Source organism: Aedes albopictus, chromosome 1 (genome assembly GCF_035046485.1).
Source record: "Aedes albopictus strain Foshan chromosome 1, AalbF5, whole genome shotgun sequence".
Taxonomy (NCBI): Eukaryota; Metazoa; Arthropoda; class Insecta; order Diptera; family Culicidae; genus Aedes; species Aedes albopictus.
In genome coordinates this window covers 185,273,567-185,294,453 of record NC_085136.1, presented here as the reverse complement: position 1 = coordinate 185,294,453, position 20,887 = coordinate 185,273,567, and the positions used below count along the sequence as shown (strand labels likewise).

At 41.2% G+C, this 20,887-nt stretch overlaps 1 protein-coding gene across 1 annotated transcript; it reads right to left on the bottom strand.

Annotated features, from left to right (window-relative positions):
- Positions 1–4,190: 4,190 nt before the first annotated feature.
- On the bottom strand, positions 4,191–20,324 carry LOC109405490 (transcription elongation factor SPT6). Its single transcript, XM_019678578.3, has 10 exons — positions 20,044–20,324; positions 19,872–19,953; positions 13,286–13,488; positions 13,102–13,221; positions 12,873–13,045; positions 11,147–12,807; positions 8,728–11,082; positions 8,521–8,654; positions 4,582–4,943; positions 4,191–4,522 (listed from the first exon to the last, which is right to left on the bottom strand). Exons 1-10 carry the CDS (start codon positions 20,080–20,082, stop codon positions 4,309–4,311), a joined length of 5,343 nt encoding a protein of 1,780 aa, XP_019534123.2. The 5' UTR covers positions 20,083–20,324; the 3' UTR covers positions 4,191–4,308.
- Positions 20,325–20,887: the final 563 nt, after the last annotated feature.

The window sequence follows — 20,887 nt, the reverse complement described above, 5'->3', positions numbered from 1 at the left end:
TAGGGTGCATTAAAAGGTGATATACGATAATTCAATAATTCAACACTGCAAAAACTGTATAAATGCAATGTACAAACTAGCAAAGGTTGCTCTAACAATACAATTATAAAAGCTTGACTCTAATGGTAAACAAATTAAATCAAGAAAAGTTAACAACTTCATGGTCAACTATAGCGGTCTTCAACACTTCTGGTTCTAATCCCGACCAACTTAATCCTCGTTTGAACCACCGATCGACGACTTTCTTCAGAAAACCCTTTTTAGAGATGACCTTTTCTCTTTTCTGTTGACTGCTATCGCATGCCAATTATGATGGAAACCACAATTAGCATAATATTATGAGCATTGTACGAAAGGTTTTTTATTTTTCTTTTATTTTTTATCTTCTATAGAATGCATTATGCATTTATCAGCGATTTATCAGAATGTGATTACGAATCCCTGTAATTACATATGCCATAGTCGTTTTGCCCTCTACTGAAATGGTTGAGGCAGAAGAACAGTTTTCTTCTAGTTAATGAAATATCGGCTGTTATCACAGCAGCAGAAACGGTCCACAGCACCAGCGCGAATGGAACTCATCAAGCGGTCTTCAACACTTCTGGTTCGACTCCCGACCTGGCAACAAAAAAAAATGGTTAAAACATTCATGTGGGGGGCATTAGTACCGTCGATAACGAAACGGTGCTAAAAATAGATTTTTGTTTTGGTTTTTCGTGTTGCACGTATTAAGCATGTGCAAATGCAAATGTACAGCACATGCATTTATGTCACTTTAGCAATGGCTGTCAACGTGCAGCAATATGTGGCACTAATTTAATTTTAGTGGGGCCCTTTTCGACTTTAATATTGCTTCAATGAGGTATTTAAAGTAATGCAGCATTATTTACACAATTTTAAATATAAATATACGGCAAAATTGATGCACTTATATACGGCTTCGTGGTTACTTGGGTTATATCTAACACTTCCTCTCTAGCAGATACCATGAAGGTTGGGCGGTTGCCTATGTTAAGTAATGCAAGATCTGTTAAGTACTCCATCAAACTGGAGCCTCTCAAGTTAATGTCTGAGCTGCCCCAGATGATATGGTGAGCATTAGCATCACTGCCAACAATTAGCGGAAGGCCTTTTGAAGTGCAGTATGCGATGACTTGTTTGAAAGCATCCGTAGGGGATGGTTCATCATGCGGTAAATACACAGAACAATAGACGTATTTCCTGTTGAGGTTTCCAACAGATACATCAATTGTGATAGCACATACATCTCTGGTGGTTAGTTCAGAGATGAGTGTAGCAACTATTGCGTTGTTGACAAGCACACAGGCTCGAGGCATGACACGCGAGTTTGCCATTTCATGTTTACTGAAAGTGGCAAACACCGGGTTCACAAGGTTTCCTAGATAGAAATTTCCCTTACGAAAGTAAGGTTCTTGTACCAAGGCCACTTGGGCAGTACCATTTTGCATAAGTCTGCAAAGATTGATCGTTGCTGTTCTTTTATGCTGAAGATTGATCTGAGCTATCTTAACCGTAGCCACTACCCAAACTAGGTAAGATTAAACTCTTCGCAACAACTGCACAACAAAGAACAGCAACAATAAAACCAAATCGGTATCGATTGGAAAACGCCAAAGGCGAGGATACACAGAATACACTGTGTAAATCGCATAATGCGAAACCATATAGGTGAAAATTTAAACTAATTAACAACATCTTCATAATCCCGCCCTTATTTAGCCTCAAGTGAAACTAAAGAAGGGCAGCTGATTGTCTCGGTGAAACACAAGGTTCACTGCACCATTGCTCCGGTTAGCGCAGTAAGGGCGTAATACTGTGGAGGGCGCCCTGGTACTCCACAGGCTCCGTTAGCGGTTAGGTTTTTATTAGACCCCCCTAGCCATTCATTCCTAGGCACGGTAAGCATAAAGCCGCATCACACCATGAATTAGGGGTCACCTGTTGGTGGATTCTTACCACCGGAACAGGCGGTCCGTAGTGTTATTCTTAGCCAATTGAGACAATCGCTACCGACACTACACAGCTATCTAGGCTGATCGAGAAAAGAAGTTAATATTGATGATCAACTTCATACGGACTCGAACAGCCGATAAAATAAATTAATAAAAATCAAATATGGAACCTTCGATAGTAGAGTAAGCTCAAATTATTTGGGTTGTCTATATTCAGCTTCATACGTCTCAGAAGTATGCCTAATGACCAAGTTGCCAAACGATTGTTATGTCAATTGACTTTATGCCAAACTCATGTAATGTCAAATGGCATTATGCCAAACAGGGTAGACTTTACCTGTACTGTTGGTGGACGCATAAATGTCCCATGTGCAAAAACAGACAATTGAGAAAATCGCGTCCAAAGTTCGAAAAAAAGTAAATTGTCTCAACTATGAAGTATAAGTGCTAAATCGTGTTCTAACATCAACCAATTTTTAATTTGGGCACTATTTTTTTTTTTGTTTTAGTGCGACTTTATAGTTCCATAAGATTTCCAATGAAACGTGACGCTTATGCGTCCACTTTTAACTCTCTAATACCCAATCCCGCCTTTAGACGGGGTATAGTTTGAGCATTTTTGTAATTTTTGTTTCACGGAAAATCTTTTTTTTAATATATTTTTGGCTGATATTTAGGACTGTTCTGTATATCTCAAAATGGTTTTTGGTGTATTTTAAAGCGTATTTACATTTTTTTTAATCATTGAAAAATTGATGTTTTAGTCACCTTTTAGAAGTCTCGCGCTTAGTATCATACGGGCGTATCTACAATGATCGATTTCTCTTCATCGATTTTCTCTTTGGTTAATAACTTGGCCGGCAAATCATTTTCGGTTGTTTTTGTTGTTTTAGATGCTAGTCCTAGTCGTCCTTTATCGAAACACACCGAGATATCATCCGAATATTGGTCGTATTGCCCGGAATAATCCAAAGAGAAAATCGATGAAGAGAAATCGATCATTGTAGTTACGCCCGTATGATACTAAACGCGAGAAGTCATTGTTTATTTTGTATTGAATCGCTACAATAAACATATTTTAAATTTTTCCCAAATCATTCTATCCTTGTTTAATAGTTTAAGGGAATCGAATACACTCTAAAATTATTTTCCTTAAAATTACACGGAAAATAAAATTTTCTGTAAAAAAAACAATAATCATAAAATCTCAAAATGTTTTCATCTCAAAAAATCCGTTCCCCAAATTGGCTTCCAGGAAAAATATAAAAGTGTGGGGATGTTCAATAAAAATTGGAAAAATCAAAAACTGAAATTCACGAAATCGAGAATTAAAAAGAATCATTTTCCAAAACATGTTTAAATCGATTTTAAATGACGAAAAATGATATCTAGATCAAAATCAAAAATTTGGGTATTAGAGGGAGAATGTTACAAATCGACCATGCATTTTTTCAACAATTTTCGGAACAAACTACCTATTTTTATTTCCCCATATGATAGTACCTCACGATACATGGTCATGGGCTGCAAAATCTCAATATTGCCAAAAATGCACATGGGACAATTATGCTTCCACCGGCAGTGTAGTGGCTGAGCACCCACACACGGAATCAGGGCGCTGCTCCCTTCAAACCGAGACGAGCCGGTCTTTTCAGGCCCACCCTTCCCGGCCTCCTACGGCACCATCCTGGCCTTACGAAACTCACCGAGCCATGAGAATACAGTTACTCTGGCGTTTTTGTCGGGCTTCCTTCGAATGAGAAGGCCTCAGTCTCGATAGCGTTATTCGCCCCACTATATCCTTTGATCCCGCTTCTTGCGAAGAGGTTAATCTCACTACTTCCCACACTAGATGATGAATTTTGATTGAATATGCTTTCCCATGAGCAGCACGGGGAAGAGGGTGACAAATTACTATGAGGAACCTGAACAGTCTGATCCCTTTCCCGCGTTGTTTCGAGCAAGCATATTGATCTTTATGCCGACGACTGGGTGACCCAGAAGTTCACCCATCTTTGGCAATCAAACTAGACTCTTCAATTCTAAACCTTTGAAAAGACTCGTTTTCGTCACCCAATTCTAAAGAAATTTGCTACTTCCACAAATTCCTCATCGGTGACTCGTCTCTCATCGCCAGCATCTGAATATGTTTCGGAAAAGAGATTTTTTTGAACTCTTTCCATTGTAAGGGATGTCATCTAGCAAGTAACATTTGCGTTGTCTATAAGTTAATGGATAATATTTCCTTCAGCGATCATTGCGGCTTATAACAATGCATATTTTACCTTAATTTACTTTTTGATGTATTATGCAATACATATTCACTAATCGCTGCTTATTCATCCCACAAAGGTGTAGAATCGCCCAGACTTGCCAGCGTTCCTCCCTGCGTTGGGGAATTGCTGGGTTTTTGAGGAGCGTTCGACATCGGACGAGGACTTGGTGCCGAATTGTTACCTCTGTTGAACGGAGGATTATTCGACGAGCCGAAGGAATCGTTGGAGAATTTGTTACGTGGCCTAAAGTCCCCTCGACCAGACTGACCTCCACTGGAAGTAAGAAAAAGACGATATTATAAAGAATTTAAAAAATCTGCGGCTCAACTTACCCTCTAGGAGTGTTTCGGCCACCATCTCGGTTCTGATGACCTCCTCGTCCTTTCGACATCCACGAGTCGGTCGCCTTTTCCCAGTTGCGCTTCTCCTGCTGCATGGAGCCGTAACGGCCCATGTTGGCGCTTTCATTGGAATACGGCGATACTGACGCAGGGTTGTTGAAAGGCGAACTACCGGAACGGTCGTTATGTCCGCCGCCCCGGCTGCGATGTGGCATACTCACGGATCCCGGATGTACGAATGAACCGTTCGAGTGTTGCGACGGAGTCGACGAGCCATACCTGGGCGTTTGCGAAGAATGTGGCGTCTGTTGGTATGGTGTCATGTACGGCGTTTGACCGCTGGGAGTATACGGCTAGACATGAAAAAATGAAGATAGTATAAAAACATTCTATTGGCATCTATGGACAATGCGTGTTTCTCATAAAACAAAAAAAAACTGCTTTTCTGAAAATTTAATTCTTATGGTAATCGTTTTCAGTTCAAGTACAGTGATACAATTTTCATCCCAATTGGGTTTTTAAATTTTGAAAAATGTATCGATTTTATACGAAAGAGCACCTTTTTCTGAGCCACTATGATTTTTTTCAGATTTCACAAGTTTACAAAATAAAACGAAAGTCGTGAACTTCTGTCAACGACCAAAATTTTTGAAGCACAATTTAGTGCTGATTTCGAAACCGACTTTCAAAAAAAATTAAGTAGAACAGTTTTTGAGTTTTCGCCCAATGTCGAGTTTTGCAACTTTTCAAAATATGTAATTTACTAAAATTCAAATATATTGCGTTTTGTTCAATCAATTTTAAATATTTTTCCATAAATAAAAAGCTGAATACAATACCATTCGACCATCTGAAAACAGGTTTTGCGTCAGATTGATGAAATTCAAGATATTGGCGAGTTTTAGGAACGATCTTCTTAAATTTTAGCAAAATTCCCAAAAATTCTTGAAGAAATGTATTTTTTTCAATAAGAAAAAACAACCTAAAAATTCTTTCTCGACGTTTGTTTGACATATCATATGTGGGCGAGTTACAGTAAAAAAATCAGCTCAATCGGAGCATTGATCACGGAGAATGAGATGTTTGAAGTGAGCTACTTTGCTCAAAAATAGAACAAAAATCGATTTCAAATCATCAACCTTGTATGGAAAGTCGAAAAAATTTCCGCTCTACAGTAGAGAGAGTGTCTGAAAGCTCATGTATACATGAATGAGACAGTGTGCCATGCGCTGGTTTGAAATGCGTTTCAGGAAAATTTTTGAGATTTGAGATCATAGCATGCTCATGAAAAATCAAGTGTACGTGCCTCAATGAGACGTCTCGTGAGACTCGTCTCATTGAGATGTTCGCCAGTGTAAAAATTGCAACGACGTTATTTTAGAGGCCTGATCCCACCTCAGAATTAAGGCAAAAATACCGAGATCGATACTTATCCGGGGATTGAATCGGTTTATTCGCGAGTAGTAATGGCAGCGATAGGTACTAGCGATTCGGATTTTAATGTTTCTTAGTGGGAAATCTGGAAAATCGAAGCGATTCGGTTCCCCTCATCACCCCTTCGTCAAATGTTCGGTAAAATCAACCAGTTGCACTCCGCACGAAACGTCAGAATCGTAACCGCTCGCTTGTACCCAGCGCGGCCATTACGGCTCGCGGATGAGTGGATAAATTGGACCAATTGGACATGTAATTAATATTGGATTTGTTTTTATCGATTGAGCTTGCAATATCCCTAACAAAAGATGTTGTCCATATCATATCTCTCCTTCTTCACGCTACCTACATGTTTAACGTGTCTATGTGGGCCATATTGACTCCAACAATTATTTATAATTTACAACCTATGATCAGGGATGGGAACACTCACTTTCAAAGAGTTACACTCACTTGCTATTTTCTCTGCTCAGAAGCGTGCAATCAAGAAACGATGTATGGACGACTTTTGCATTGTGGTTTTGTCTAAAACTTTGCCGAATAGAGTAGGAGTCGCACACGCATACCAAAGTCGTGACAGAGTTGTAAAAGCGTCTCTCCACGAGGTGAGTGTAATTTACATTCACCTCGTGGAGAGTTGACTTCGCAGCTCCCTCACGACTGCGGTATGCGTGTGCGACACCTAATCTATTTGGCAAAGTTTTAGACAAAACCACAATGCAAAAGTCTTCCATACATCGTTTCTTGATTGCACGCTTCTGAGCTGAGAAAATATCAAGTGAGTGTAACTCTTTGCAAGTGAGTGTTCCCATCCTTGCTATGATAGTATTTGTAAGGCGAAAAATAGCCTTAGTTGAAACTTTCAGAAGATGAACGTTGGTGTCATTTTTCTTCATCTCAAATGAACCTGTATCCCTCTCTGTTGGTCAAACAGAGTCCCTAAAGAAATGTGGTCATACTCACGTTGCTTTGGAAGAAGCCTTTGCCACGATTGTTCCTCGTACCACCTTTCTCGTCATAAAACAATCTCTGGCTGAATTAGCATTAAGTTAAAATTCACAAATAAAAAAAAAATCTCTGGCTGTATTCTATCTGCCCTAGCACGCTAACGATCCGAACCTCTTCCGCCATCGGGAAACGCCAACTCATTCCCAGTTGATCATCATCCAGAAATGTCACCCTAATGAAGGATTCAAGAGTGAATCAAACCAGTGCGGTGTTGTACTTGGAGCTTGTCTCATTGAGATGTCTCATTGAGACTCGCAATGCTAATGTGATGTGCATCAACATCGCGAGTCTCAAGCTCATGGAATTTTCATGTGCTCACAGCCAACTTTTCTCAAGCTCGTATTGAGATTTGTGCGTACAGATACTCTGCAAAAATGATCATCAGCTTACAGAGTTCAAAAATGCTGTAAACTAGTGTTTTTAGAACTTTATTTTGGTACCTTAAATCAATTTCAAAGAGATTTTTAGAAATCACCATTTGACAGCTGGGCAACTGTTTGACAGCTCCGCCCAGTACAAACTGCGACGAGGGGTGATTCCCATACAAACTTCAAATTGATTTTGAAATAGGTTCCCGGGCACCAAAATTCATGAAAATTTGGATTTCGGCTCAGTTTGGCATGCAGATTCAGAATATCAAATTATCTCAACACCGTTAAAGAAGCTAATAGGAAGCAATCAGTGAAGTACTAGATTAAAAGTAGTGAGCTGGATTTTTGTATGGTGAGATGATCAGTTCTCCATTTCTGTAATGAAATGGTCCAAACAGCGTGGGTTATATGATTTCTTGCCTAATTTGATGCTGTTTGAGCAAAACTTTGGGTAACTGTGTTGTTGAAATTGCAAGAAATAAATAATACAACATCACAGATACCCAAACTTTTGCTCAAATAGCATCAAATTAGTCAAGAAATCATATAACCCACGCTGTTTGGACCATTTCATTACAGAAATGGAGAACTGATCATCTCACCATACAAAAATCCAGCTCACTACTTTCAATCTGGTACTTCACTGATTGCTTCCTATTGTTGAATATGTAGTATAATTTGTGGATGGCAACAGACGAATCAACACTATTTTTCTATAGGGGCCAACTATTAAGTACGTCACGCTTAGAGGGGGAAAAAGGATTTGTGAAAGTGTGCTGCGAAGCGACATCAAGGTGCACCACAAAAAATATGAAAAATCTGCTTATATATCTAGTTGACGATTTTCATAAATTAATCATATTTTGCAGTGTTTTGCACATATAATCTGCCAAGCGCCAAGCGGGGATACTCAGAACTTGAGTTTCTGATCAAGACAAATAAGATAGGTTGAAACTGGGCAGAATAAAAACTGATGTTTTGTACCAAAACAGATCGAAATCTAAATTTTATGCAGTACACACATACAAACATCAGTCCCATATTTGCTAAGTTAACTGCTCGTATGGGACCATTATGCGATCAATGGCAGTATATATAAATGTCTTCAAAAACTTACCGTGGTCACATAGTTGCTGGTGCTTCCGAAATCACCAGGAGTGTAATCGTATCGCGGAGTGTGACTGGTGGCCTGCGACAGCGAATTCAACATATGCGTTGGCATATTTTGAGCTAATTTTGTGATTGCATCGCCTGTAAATTATTCGAGGAAAAAAAATTTGGTTACATCTGCAAATTAATCAAGAATTTTCGATCGGATACGTACTGTTGTATTTGGGTGATGCCGAGGTGTACGGCGTACGGGATGTCGATGAGCTGCCTCGCGGTGTGCTGGTCGGGGTAGCCATCGGAATGGGATCACGGAAGTGCTCTTTGAACCACTTGAGCAGTGAGTTTACCGAGTCGAAGTTTTGACTCCGGAAGCGGTACCCTTCCGGTGTGATGGTTATGTACTCGTGTTTGAACTTATTTCTCGGTAAGTACGATAGAAGGAATTTGCCTGGGTAGTTTTTCGCTACCGACACAACGTAGTGGATTTTGTTTGGATTTTTCTTCTTCTCTTCCTTGAGGATTTCTTCCGCCTTGTCCTTCATTCCCCCATCGGTGTCCTTGTAATATTTATAATTCAACAAATCACGTGCATAGGCGGCCATTGGATTTATGTATCGGGCAATGATTTCATCCAAGTCTTCGAACTCCTCGTTGCCGATCCATAATGACTGGCCTAAGCTGAAGACATTTTCCTTGCCTTCTTCACGTACATCGATGTGTTGGTAGATGTCCTTAGTGACCTTCCACGTTGCCGTCAAATGGTCAGCACCTTTACTGGACGGCCGCACAATTACTTCACCTTGATCCAACTGGTCTAGTAGCTTCAATGCTTCCGCATACGAGATGTTATGGAAAGATGGGTGCACAATTACCCTTTTTATATACTGTTGCCGTTGTTTCTGTTTTTTAGTGTCAGTTTCCTTTTTGTTATCTTTATCCTCGGCATCTTGATCGTAGTTCTGGTCTTTCCTTGGTCTCCATTCATTATTTTTATCAGCCAAATCGGAACTTTTTGATGAACAATCCAGAGTGAATCGTTCGACATCTATCTTAGTTATCCGCACATGAATCGTCTGACCCATCTGTACTCGTTCCTCCGGGTTTTTCACATGTTTATCGGAGATATTTTTTATATGGATGAATCCAGTCAGACCGTTGTCGAATCTCACCCGAACACCGGTAGCTTGACCGGGACATTCACCAGCATCGAAATGATTCCACACCTCCGAAAGTTCTGGGAACTCATTCTGCATGCAGAACGGACACTGCCAAAGACCGGTTTCATCATTTCGTACGGGATTCGCCTGATCCAACTGATCACCTTGGGGTTTCCGGTGGCTTATTCCGGCAACGGTGGCCAACATCATTTTACCCACATACAAGGACTCGGGTGTTTCTTTCGTCAGGTAATCGAACAGTTCTTCCGCTGTGCAAGAGCGATACGGAGTACGGAGATCCTTATAGCGGGAGTTCAACTCAGCGCGAATGTCGTACAGGGTTATGCTCTTGTTGCCGAAGCCTTGACGTTCCAATTCCACGGCGAACGCATCCAAATCGAGATCCTTCAAACGTTCGGGCGATTCCAGAATTTCCTCCAGGGCACCAGCTGGATTGGCATCTTCATCGTCGTATTCCAAAGCATCTACCGCCATTTTGCGAGCCCATTCGTACGTTTCCGGATGGACACGTGATCCATCCAGGACTTCCACGTAGGCTTCCGTACTGTCGCCGAGGGAATTGGTATCGATCTTTATGAACCCGGAACAGTTGATGAAAACCTTCGGACCCATGTGACAGGCGGTGACCAGCTGCGTACGATTTTCCAATCGTTGATTGGTTTGCTTCAGAACTTTGATAAGAGCCTGTCCTTTCCTCGGTCCCAATCCACATATAAACTGCACCAAATTCAGTGTGATCGAGTTCTGAACAGTGAGATTGATGTCCACTCCAACTTCGTTGGTACGATTGATGAATTCAAGATACAAGTTTTCCAGCAAATCTTCCTTGTTCAGTTGTTCTTGTAGCATGTGGTATCGTAGGCAGAGAATTTCCTCATCGGCATTGCAAAGCTGCGAAAATTCCACCAAAGGATCCTGCATTCGCCGTGCCAAGGAAATCGCCTGTCGAAGCACAACAGGATACTCACGGAAATCCGCAGTGCCTTTGTTGGAGTTTGCGTAGATCTTGGCCAGTTCGTTGTCCATAATTTCCACCTGAATTTCTGGAAACTGATCTTCATCGACCAGCGTCTTCACGCACTCCTGGAAGTCTTTCTGCACCATCAACGCTTCCCTAGACTCTCCACCTACCACGATTACGTGAGGCTTCTTGTTCCGGATGAATTCCGTAATCGCCTGCAAATCGCCTTCCTTCAGCGATTTCTCTTCCTCTCGGAAGGTGTTCTTTCGCTTCATCAGATGCGGTATACGCAGATAGTCCGTAATTTCCCCATCCGGAGCAGTGATGGCAGCGAAAGCCGATTGAGAATAGTCTGGAACGTAGGCAACGCCCATTACGCGAATTCCACGGGACGTTTCCCAATCGTAATCATCGTCATCGACTTCGAACGCTGTGAAAAGAAAAGATCATTTATAAGTTAAACAGTTTTAGGAAGGCATAAATCGAACACTCACCTGGATTGAACGGCGCTACCTTGATCCAGTTGTACATCTTTCTGCAGCATATCTTAAGAACGCATTCCTTCGCTTCATCCAACAGAATGGCTTGCAGCTCGCGTCTCAAGTCCGGCAGGATCATCTTGGTGAAGGCCAACTCGACGCACTCGGAACGCAGCGTGTTCCACTCCTGCACATTTTTGGCAAACTCATCCTTCTGATAGAGGGCTTTCATTTCGTCGATGATGTCTGACGTTGTCGAACCCTCGATACGCTCCGAGATGGTCACCGTTAGAAGTTGATCTTCCTGACCCATGTTCAGCTTCAAAAATTGGTCTCCCGTAAGATCCCGTACATGTTTGTCTTTGATGTACTTCATGGAGTAGCACTGGTGGTTCTCATCAATCTCCTTCATTCCCTTTTTGGTCGGCCGTACGCTCAGCTTGGCACGTTCGTAGTAGAATTCCCGTACACACTTCCTCAGCAGAGGTTCTCTAGCCAACTGTCTTGCCACCATAAATTTAGCAGCGTGCAGGACATCCTCCACCGTGGTGAATCTATTGTTCACGTACTCTTTCGCAACGTCTGCTGGGTCGCACGCTTCCTGATCAACCTCGTGCCGTTGGTAGCTGTCTCGTGCGTTCTCTGCAAACTTTTCCGGGGTCAAACCGAACCGCTTAGCTAATCCACTCAGACCACCTTTACGACACATAGCGTACGGACCGGAATCTACGTTAAGTTTCACATGTTCCTCCGCGTAGGGCTCTTCCTCAATTTCCAAATTTTCCATATCAATGCTTTCGACGCCTTCTTCGCTGGACTCCAGTGCTTTCCGACGTGCCTCCAGTTTCTCCTGACGAATCCTTTCTCGCTCTTTGCGTTTCATCTTCTCCTGCATAGCTGGGATTTCATGGGCGTAGTACAGAAGGAAGTGATTGTGAACGTCTCGCAACTCCTCCGGAGTCTGAGCAGACCTCAACCGATCGAAATCTTCGTCTTTCATGATACGAATTTCATCCGGAATGGCATCATCCGGATTTTCCATCACCTTGTCCAGCAGATGATTACGCATATTTTCAAATAGTTTCATCAGGTTATTACGCCTAGCCGTCAGCTGGCACCATTTGGCATCGTACTTGTAGACCTTCCACAGATCGTTGATGTTCAAATCTGGCTGGACGTACTCCTTTCGGTAAAATGCAATGAACGGCACCTCCAAATGTTGATTCCGCATGAAATCCAAGGCTTGTTTAATTTTCGGAATAGCAGACGACGACTTACGCGCATAGGTTTCCTGAGTAGACACAGGAGGTTTACAAAAGGCCTGTTTGTAGATCCATTCTGCCTCGTCCTCCAATTCGTTGGAACCTTCCGCTACTGGCGTAATGGGGACATCTCGCAGCTGCATCCGTTCCGGAATATCTATTTTTCTGATTTCATTGTCCAAGTCCGTAAAATGACCTCTCTTCAGCTCGCTCGGTTCGAATATGTCGAAAATGGTCTTCTTGGCTGTCTTCTTGCGAGCTGGCTTCTTCGGCCGTTTAGCGCGTTCTTCACCGCCTTCCTCTTCGTATTCGTCGTCAACCTCCGACTCGTCCTCGTATTCATCGTCGTCATACTTTTCGAATTCCTCGTAGTCAAAGTCAACTCCAAAAATGTCCTGACCTTCTTGCAACGATCTAAAGATTTGGGAAATGAGTAAATTATAGTTCAGCTGAAAAAATATCAGACTAGCGCCACTTACGCATCAGTGAAAATGTGTTTCTTCTTCTTGCGCTTATCGCTGATAGGAACACCGTCGTCATCGACTATGAAATCGTCGGCATCGGATTCATCTTCTTCTTCCTCGTCAGGGTTATCCACTGCGGTCAGCTGAAGATCACGGTTGCTTTCCCGTTCCGAATGGTGTTCTTCGTCCTGGAACATTCGGATTAAAATAGACACATAGCGAGGTAAGATGGTTCAACATTTACCTCATCACCGGATCCTTCGAACAGTTGCTCGGCGATCACCTCTCGGTTGAGCCCTTCATCCACGGCTTCGTCATCGTCGCTGCCCTCATCGGTAATTTTCTTCAGACGTTTGAACCGTTTCTAAGAATAATAACAAAACAAAAATAATTCCCTTTTGCCTGTTGACCACACGCCGGAAACTCACCCTCTCCACTTTAACGCCCAGATTTTCCTCGATTAGATCGTAATCTTCGTCTTCCAATCGATCGTCGAGCTCGTCTTCGTCGTCGCTTTTCTTCCGCTTCGGGTGACCGCCGTCCGAGTCTTCTCCGCCGCTGTCGTCATCCTCCTCGATAGGATTGTCGTCGATGAGATCTTTCAGCTCCTCGCGAAGCCGTTCTTCGTCATCTGGTGTGCGGAAAAAAAGAAGGGAAAAATTGCGTCAAATTTTACATTCTAATCAAAAAGGGTCTACCCTACTCCGTTTGGCATAATTCCATTTGACTTAATGACGTTTGGCATACCGTAATTTACCATAAAGTCCTTTGCAATAATAATAGCCGTTTGATGTAATTCTGAATAAAAGACGTATGATGCTTAATATGGTCAACCCCAATAAGGGCAGCGGACCTGGTGTGATGGTTAAAGTGCATGCCTTTCACGCCGAGGACCTAGAATCGAATCCCCACTGCCGACAAACTCACAAAATGTGAGTTCTTCTTTCGGATCGGAAGTAAAGCGTGGGTCCCGAGATGAACTAGCCAAAGGGCTAAAAATCTCGTTAATACAGATAAAAAATAAACAATAAATTACGCTGATGCTACTTGTTGCGGCGAGTCAAACTAATTTTCATAGCGGACACAAATCCGTTCGTTTTTTGATCAACTTGAACTGTATTTTATTAATTCGTTCTACTAAACTTTTACAAATAATATAGTGGACTTACCGGCTACTTGTATTCTACCGGTCGCTTCAGTATGGCCTCCAAAGTAGCCGTTTTAAAAAAAGAGTAACTTAAAAATGATTTTAAGCATTTTTATTGTACGCACTACATATTCCTCGTTGCCACTAGCTACTCAGCGACATTCATTTTTTGACAATCAAATTGATTTTTATATGAAAACGGCTACTTTGTAACGGCTACTTAAGTAACCGGTAGAATACAAGTATGTAGTCGGTAAATCCACAATAGCTGTTAACTTACAATTTACAGTTTTATCGTCCCGCAATTAAATTTGGTTTCAAATCACAAAAAACTGAATAATTATGTTATTCTAAGCCACACTTCAAGTGTACGTTCCAACTTGTACTGCTTTCAATCTTTCTATTCAATAGAACTGTATCTCACAAATTATGTCATGGTTACCACGCCTATCCTTCTGCACATTCAAGTCATTGAAAAATTAAAAATTAAAAATTGATTGACTGCCCGTTGATGCCACTCCAGTATCGTGAGATAAGCTACACTCACACAAGGAACCAATGAGATAGCTGTTTGGGCCGAACAGGCATCTTCAGTGTGTGAACATTGACGATCTTCTATTTTAGGCGACAATTGAATTTTGCAAGGTGACGTCACGAATGAACGTTTGGTTCATTCTCGTTCGTCCCTTCCTTTTCTCTCTCACGCGAATTTTGACATTTTCCGGTGGTTTGTTTTGATTCCCATTCGTTGCCGTTCTTTTCTCTCTCGGAGAGAAAATTGAGGTTAAATTTCAATGCAAAACTCTATAAGGCAATCCATGACGACTTTTCGCGATGGGGGTGACAGCCAAAAGTGTAAACACAGTGTGAGTACAACTTAACAAAGTTTCGTCAAGTGTCGTTGGTGCTTAACAAATTCCTTTGTGTTCAACTGTCACCCCGATCATCGGATGTCAAAAATACATGATAAACAAAAAAAATCAGCTGATCGCATCTGTCTCATGGATTGCCTTACACGCTCGTTGAAAACTACTCTAAAGTGAGTAGAATTCGACTCACTTTGGTACAAAGTGGAACAGCTCAAAAGAGAGTAAATGGCAGTTACTCACTTTAGAGTAATATAAGATTTTCTTCAAATTAGAGTAACTCTTACTCATTTTTAATTTATAGCAAATTAGCAAAGTGAGTCGTTTTTTACTCAGCTTTGTAAATTTATTTGGATAATTCCTGTTTTGATTTTTCTCATAGAAAAATAGCAAATTTATAATGAATAAAGAAAACATACATACTTTATTGATACATAAAACTATTCTTCATGTACAATATACTAAATTGAAGGCGATCAATGTTGACAAACTACTGGTGCTATGAATGTATCTGGATGCTAGTGTGTTTCTCCCATGTGATGGTTCCTCTTCCGATCAGGGATCGCTGGTGATCATCGGCTGCTAATCCACTAGATGCGACAGGAAGCTCCATGATCAGAAACACCAGCACGGCATCGATCAGCTGACAGAAGAACTACTTTCCAATAAGCCGGGATTTCCTTGCTGATGCGTAGCCCTAGTTGGTAATGGTAATTTGGAAAATCTAGTTAAGAAGATTAAATATTGTTGATATTTCGATTTGAAATCAATGAAATCATTACTTACTTTTCAAAACTGCTTGTTCCATCGATGCTTGAAGACTTTAATGGTGAAAGATTCCAAATTTTTCTAACTGAGTTTGAAATTGACTGCAACAGCTTACAAGATATTTCCAAATTGTTCTAAGTCATTTCCGTTAGAGTGAGTAGAATAAATTTTGAGGCTACTCAAAAGTGAGTAGACGACTCTTTTTGGCAAACAGAGTAGAAATCAACTCACCTGGGAAAACAACTGTCACTCACTTTTGACATTTTTTCGAAAAGTATTCAAGTGAGTAGAAATCTACTAATTTTTGAGTAGATTTCAACGAGCGTGTATAGCGCCTGCTGCGTCAGGTTGCAGGTCAATGAGGGCAAGGGAGAGAAGTAACGATTGCAAACGTTTGTTGTCAACAAACCGCGGAGTTCACTGCATCTGCGAAACACATTGACAGCTAAGAATTCCGTGTTGGTCATGTGGGAACATGTACTTCAACAAAAACTGTCGGCAAAAGAAGCAGATAGTATGAACACCGCAAAGGCAATTGTGCATGTTTGTCATCTAAATAAAGCGACACTTCAGGTAACTCGAGGACAAAGAAGAAGCATAATCAACCATCGGCAAGCACGACGACATTTGCGAGTCGAATCGTCTGCTGTTGGATATTGGGTCGACCGGAAGTAAAACTAGCAGCTGGCCCCAAGTCAACCAAGATATGGCCAGACCTGCACCGAATGCGCCGCCGTAGCAAAAACCAACTAGAGTCCAGCGAGAACTGCTAGATTGGAAAATTTGATTAATTGCGCCGGCCACGTCGATCATTGTGAATGTTAGTCGGAATGGAGGTCTACCCCGTTTGACATAACGCCATTTGATATACAGTCGTTTGGCATAATTTCATTTGGCGAACAAGTTCGCGTCAACATCTGTTTTTTTTTAGGTAGATATCATAGACACTTCGTCCACGCGATTGTTTTGCAACGATGTAAAAAATACAGTGCATTGAGTCATGTTTGATACGAGAAAACGTAATAATGGTCTGATCAAATTTGGGACTTTGGGCAGTAGAGTGAGCATGAATTGTTTGGGTTGACCAATGTTTCATACATTCAACATTAGAATTATGCCAAATAAACATGATGGCATTGTGTCAAACGGGGTAGACCCATTTATGGTAGTTGATGCGATCCACAAAATATACGATAAAACGAACGAAAAGAACGCTCTTTGCTTAACCCTTTCCTTATCACGACTTTCCAACGACTATTATTGTTATAACAAACAGAAACAAGTAGTTAAAAGTTAGGTGTCGTATCCATCGGTTTCGCTGGATCGTCGAAAATCGATGGTGAGTGCTAGAGCAACCATGGGAAGTTAGGAAATGAAAATTTAAAAGTATAAGCAGTTTTTGGTTAATTGAATCAACTATGCAGTAAACGCTCGATAAGGGCAGTGTGCTTACACGTAAATTTGAATTACTGACTGCAATGCATTTTTTTAGCGCTGGCCTGGAGCCTTAGTAATGACTACACTTGTTGGTGGCCATTCGGAGTAGTGACCATTAGGGGTAAGACTTTTCGTTATTTATCCAACTCGAAGCTACGCAGAAAAAAGCATGGTAAAACCAAAAAATATTTCAGGTAAACTCAAATAAATTGTCAATTTGTTCTGACAACAAAAATAGAACTGTTTGGAGCAAATCGAACGTCACATTTGAAACAAAAATGCATCTTCTGACAGGTTTTGTTAGAAACAAATGTATTTTTTTTTTGTTTTTTTTTGGCAGGTCGGCCCTACGGATATATTTGTTTCCCAATTAAATTTACAAAGTCATTACCTTCTCTAGGAAAACCCACCAGCCGCGTGGCACTTTCAATGCCAACATCATGTAGATAACATACGCTCCCGAAATCAATGGGATTTCGTGGAAACTTTTGGTGAAACTTGGCTTTTTTGCAGGAGGACATCTTGTTGTGCTGCAGCTAGAACTTGAGAGTTTTATTTATGTTCTCGACGGCGGAACGGGGGGCTCTTCAATGGGTATTGCAGAAATCAATATGTAATTGGGTTTTTAAATTTTGAAAAATGTATTGATTTTTTTTTTTTATTTTATACGAAAGAGCACCTTTTTCTGAGTCACTATGATTTTTTTTAGATTATTAGTACTTTGTTTTGGTACCTAAAATCAATTTCAAAGAGATTTTTTGAAATCACCTTTTGACAGCTGGGCAACTGTTTGACAGCTCCGCCCAGTACAAACTGCGACGAGGGGTAATTCGACAAATCTCTCCCATACAAACTTCAAGTTGATTTTTAAATAGGTTCCCGGACTCCAAAATTCATGAAAATTTGGATTTCGGCTCAGTTTGACATGCAGATTCAGAATATCGAATTATCTTAACACCGTTAAAGAAGCCAATTGAGTTAGTTTTAAAAATTAATATTTTAGTTTTAAATATTTTATCAGTTTACCGAACAAACATGAATATTTTTGTTTCAAACGAACGAAATTTGTCTCCGTGTTGTTTATGTTGCAAGAAATGGAGAAAACAACAACACTGGTGCCCAAAGTTTTGCTCAAACAGCATCAAATTAGACAAGGAATCATAATACCCACGCTTTTTGCACCATTTCATTGCAGAAACGGAGAATTGACCTTCTCACCATACTAAAATTCAGCTCATTACTACAAATCTAGTACTTCACCGATATGTCCTATTCTAATCGAGCTCTAGAGTTGACAAACTTTAGGTACACTTTGCGGAACTCATTGAGAAAATCAAAGCAAATAATTTTCTTAAATATAGGTTTTCTCAATCTTCGAGGTTCCACGATGACTCAACCTTTTATATTTGTACCTATAGTATATTTTATGAGTCGATTTTATAAATGAAAATTTGACAGGAGGTGGCGTCCTAAGTTAGGACTCCTCACCCGTGAAAATCAATGTCATCATCATCAACAACACTGTTGTCACTTCGTAAGATGGCTCATTCGTTTATTTTCGAAACGTCTGTTCGCTACTTACTCTCTGAGAGGTGAGCAAAACGGCTCACTTCAGTGATCGGATCCGAACCGGATCCATCTCATTAGTGAACCGAATCTTTTGAGCGGAACAGCGGCTCAGTTATGAATCACCAAGCAGCACCGAACGAATATGATTGCTTGCTTCCAGATTATGCTCTCAAAAAGTAATAATGTGTGAGCAGCTTCATGTTCGGATCGTTCGGATCTACTCTGTCCGGACTGCCGGTACAGCTCTACTGCATGAGCTGGAAGCGAGAGATCGTGTGCGATTTTTGCGGCTGCACGGCCAGGGGTAAGGGTACTGAACCATCGGTGTTGGATGTGCTTGCTTGGCGCAAGAAAAACGCGTTTTGCAGAGTAGTGTTCAAAAAAATGATCCAGAGCAAAACAAAGAGAACCTATTAGTTCTTTCAAGCTCTTTCTAACAGAAAGAACAGAAACAAGTGATCCGGGTCTCTCTGTTAAAGATCTACGGTAATGGGGCACGTTCGGTGTAGTATTAGATTTGTAGTAATGAGCTGAATTTTTGTATGGTGAGAAGGTCAATTTTTTGTTTCTGCAATGAAATGGTGCAAAAAGCGTGGGTATTATGATTCCTTTCCTAAATTGATGCTTTGGATAACTATGTTGTTTATGTTGTAAGAAATGGAGAAAACAACAACACTGTTACCCAAAGTTTTGCTCAGACAGCATCAAATTAGGCAAGTAATCATAATACCCACGCTTTTTGCACCCCTTTTTTGCAGAAACGGAGAAATGACCTTCCCACCATACTAAAATTCAGCTCATTACTACAAATCTAGTACTTCACCGATCTGTTCTATTGATTAAATAAACTATTAAACAGCACACTCGCTCACTTTACGGATACGGATCTTTTTTGCCGGGTCCGGATCTGATGGCCCATCTGTGAGTAATTGTAATTGATTTAAAAATAATAGCCTGCTCAGGTCAAAGAACCAATTGACAAGCATAGAAATTTCAACGTTTCAACTTCGCCCCTTGATGAAATTCTACGTATGGGCCGTAGGCAGAATAGTTGAGAAACGCTGCCTTTAAATCACTTCACACATGAACTTTTTCTAAGCAAGAGTTTAGCGATACTTATTTATATGTTCAAGACCATACACAAAAGACGGTAATATGCGGTCGGGGCGTCTCACTGATGCGGTTGCCACGGATTTCTCCCGGAAATCCAAAGTCGGAAAAACTCACCTTCTTCCTCCTCTTCGCTGTCGCTGACGGCCTTCATTTTTTTCAGCTTTTTGCGCTCATGCGGCTCCAACTCCTCCTCCTCCTGTGAATATCGTAGAAAAACGGGGTTTTCAAAAACTTGCGCCTACAATCCACTAATTTGGACAGAAACATAACGAAAAACGCTCCTTACCTCGCTTTCCTCCGCTTCGGAATCCAGGAAATCGGCCATTTTTGTTGTCGAGAGCTGACGAACACAGAGCACTAAAATTCAGGCCAAAGGCAGCTTGATCGCCCTTTTTTTCCAATCACTACAAATAGTACAAAGCCGATTACAGAGGAATTCGATGAATTTTCCGACCGAAAAAGCTAATTATCAACGCCACATTCAGTTTTAAAATCAGACACCACTTTCACGCACTTTCTGTGATTGAAATCGATTTGGAATAAAAATGCGCTGCTGCTGTCGTCGTCGCTCGATTGACATCTGTCGACTGACGTTTACGCGCCACACTCTAAAAATCAAACCCCAAAAATGCCTAATAACTGACGATAGACACCTGAGCCGATTAACGAAACGGTTGAAACGGTAAATAACATTAATCCACTATCCGCGAACGGTAATGGACTACTACCCGAATTTATTCTGGCCTGCTTACTCTCACACGGAATTCGACATTTGAGCGGTGTCGGCACCTCTCAAACGTCAAATTTTCTGCGAGAGTAAGCAGGCCAGCGTAAGTACATGCAGTGGACCATGGCAGCGGTGGGCATATCCAACCGGTTCGGATTTTGACGTTTCTTGGGGGAAAGGCAAACCAGTTTCATTCTCCTCCTCACCCCTTCACCCACCGTTCGGTAGCGCCAACCGATTGTCATCCCCAAGAAACGTCAAAATGCGAATCGGTTAGTACACTAAAAATAATCCTCATCTAGTTTGTATATGCCGCACACATAGATTTTTGCAATCAACTTTGCACATAAATTTCACTGGCCATGCACATAGAACCAGATTTCTATCCCATCTTATGTCATTT

What these genes read in the sequence shown, in the direction of transcription:
- LOC109405490 (XM_019678578.3), bottom strand. Translation starts at nt 20,082, where the DNA reads ATGGCCGATTTCCTGGATTCCGAAGCGGAGGAAAGCGAG. An exon ending in TGGGCGTTAAAGTGGAGAGG is followed by an intron (nt 13,222 to 13,285) that starts GTGAGTTTCCGG and finishes TATTATTCTTAG; the next exon opens with AAACGGTTCAAACGTCTGAA. An exon ending in GGCATCACCCAAATACAACA is followed by an intron (nt 8,655 to 8,727) that starts GTACGTATCCGA and finishes AATAATTTACAG; the next exon opens with GCGATGCAATCACAAAATTA.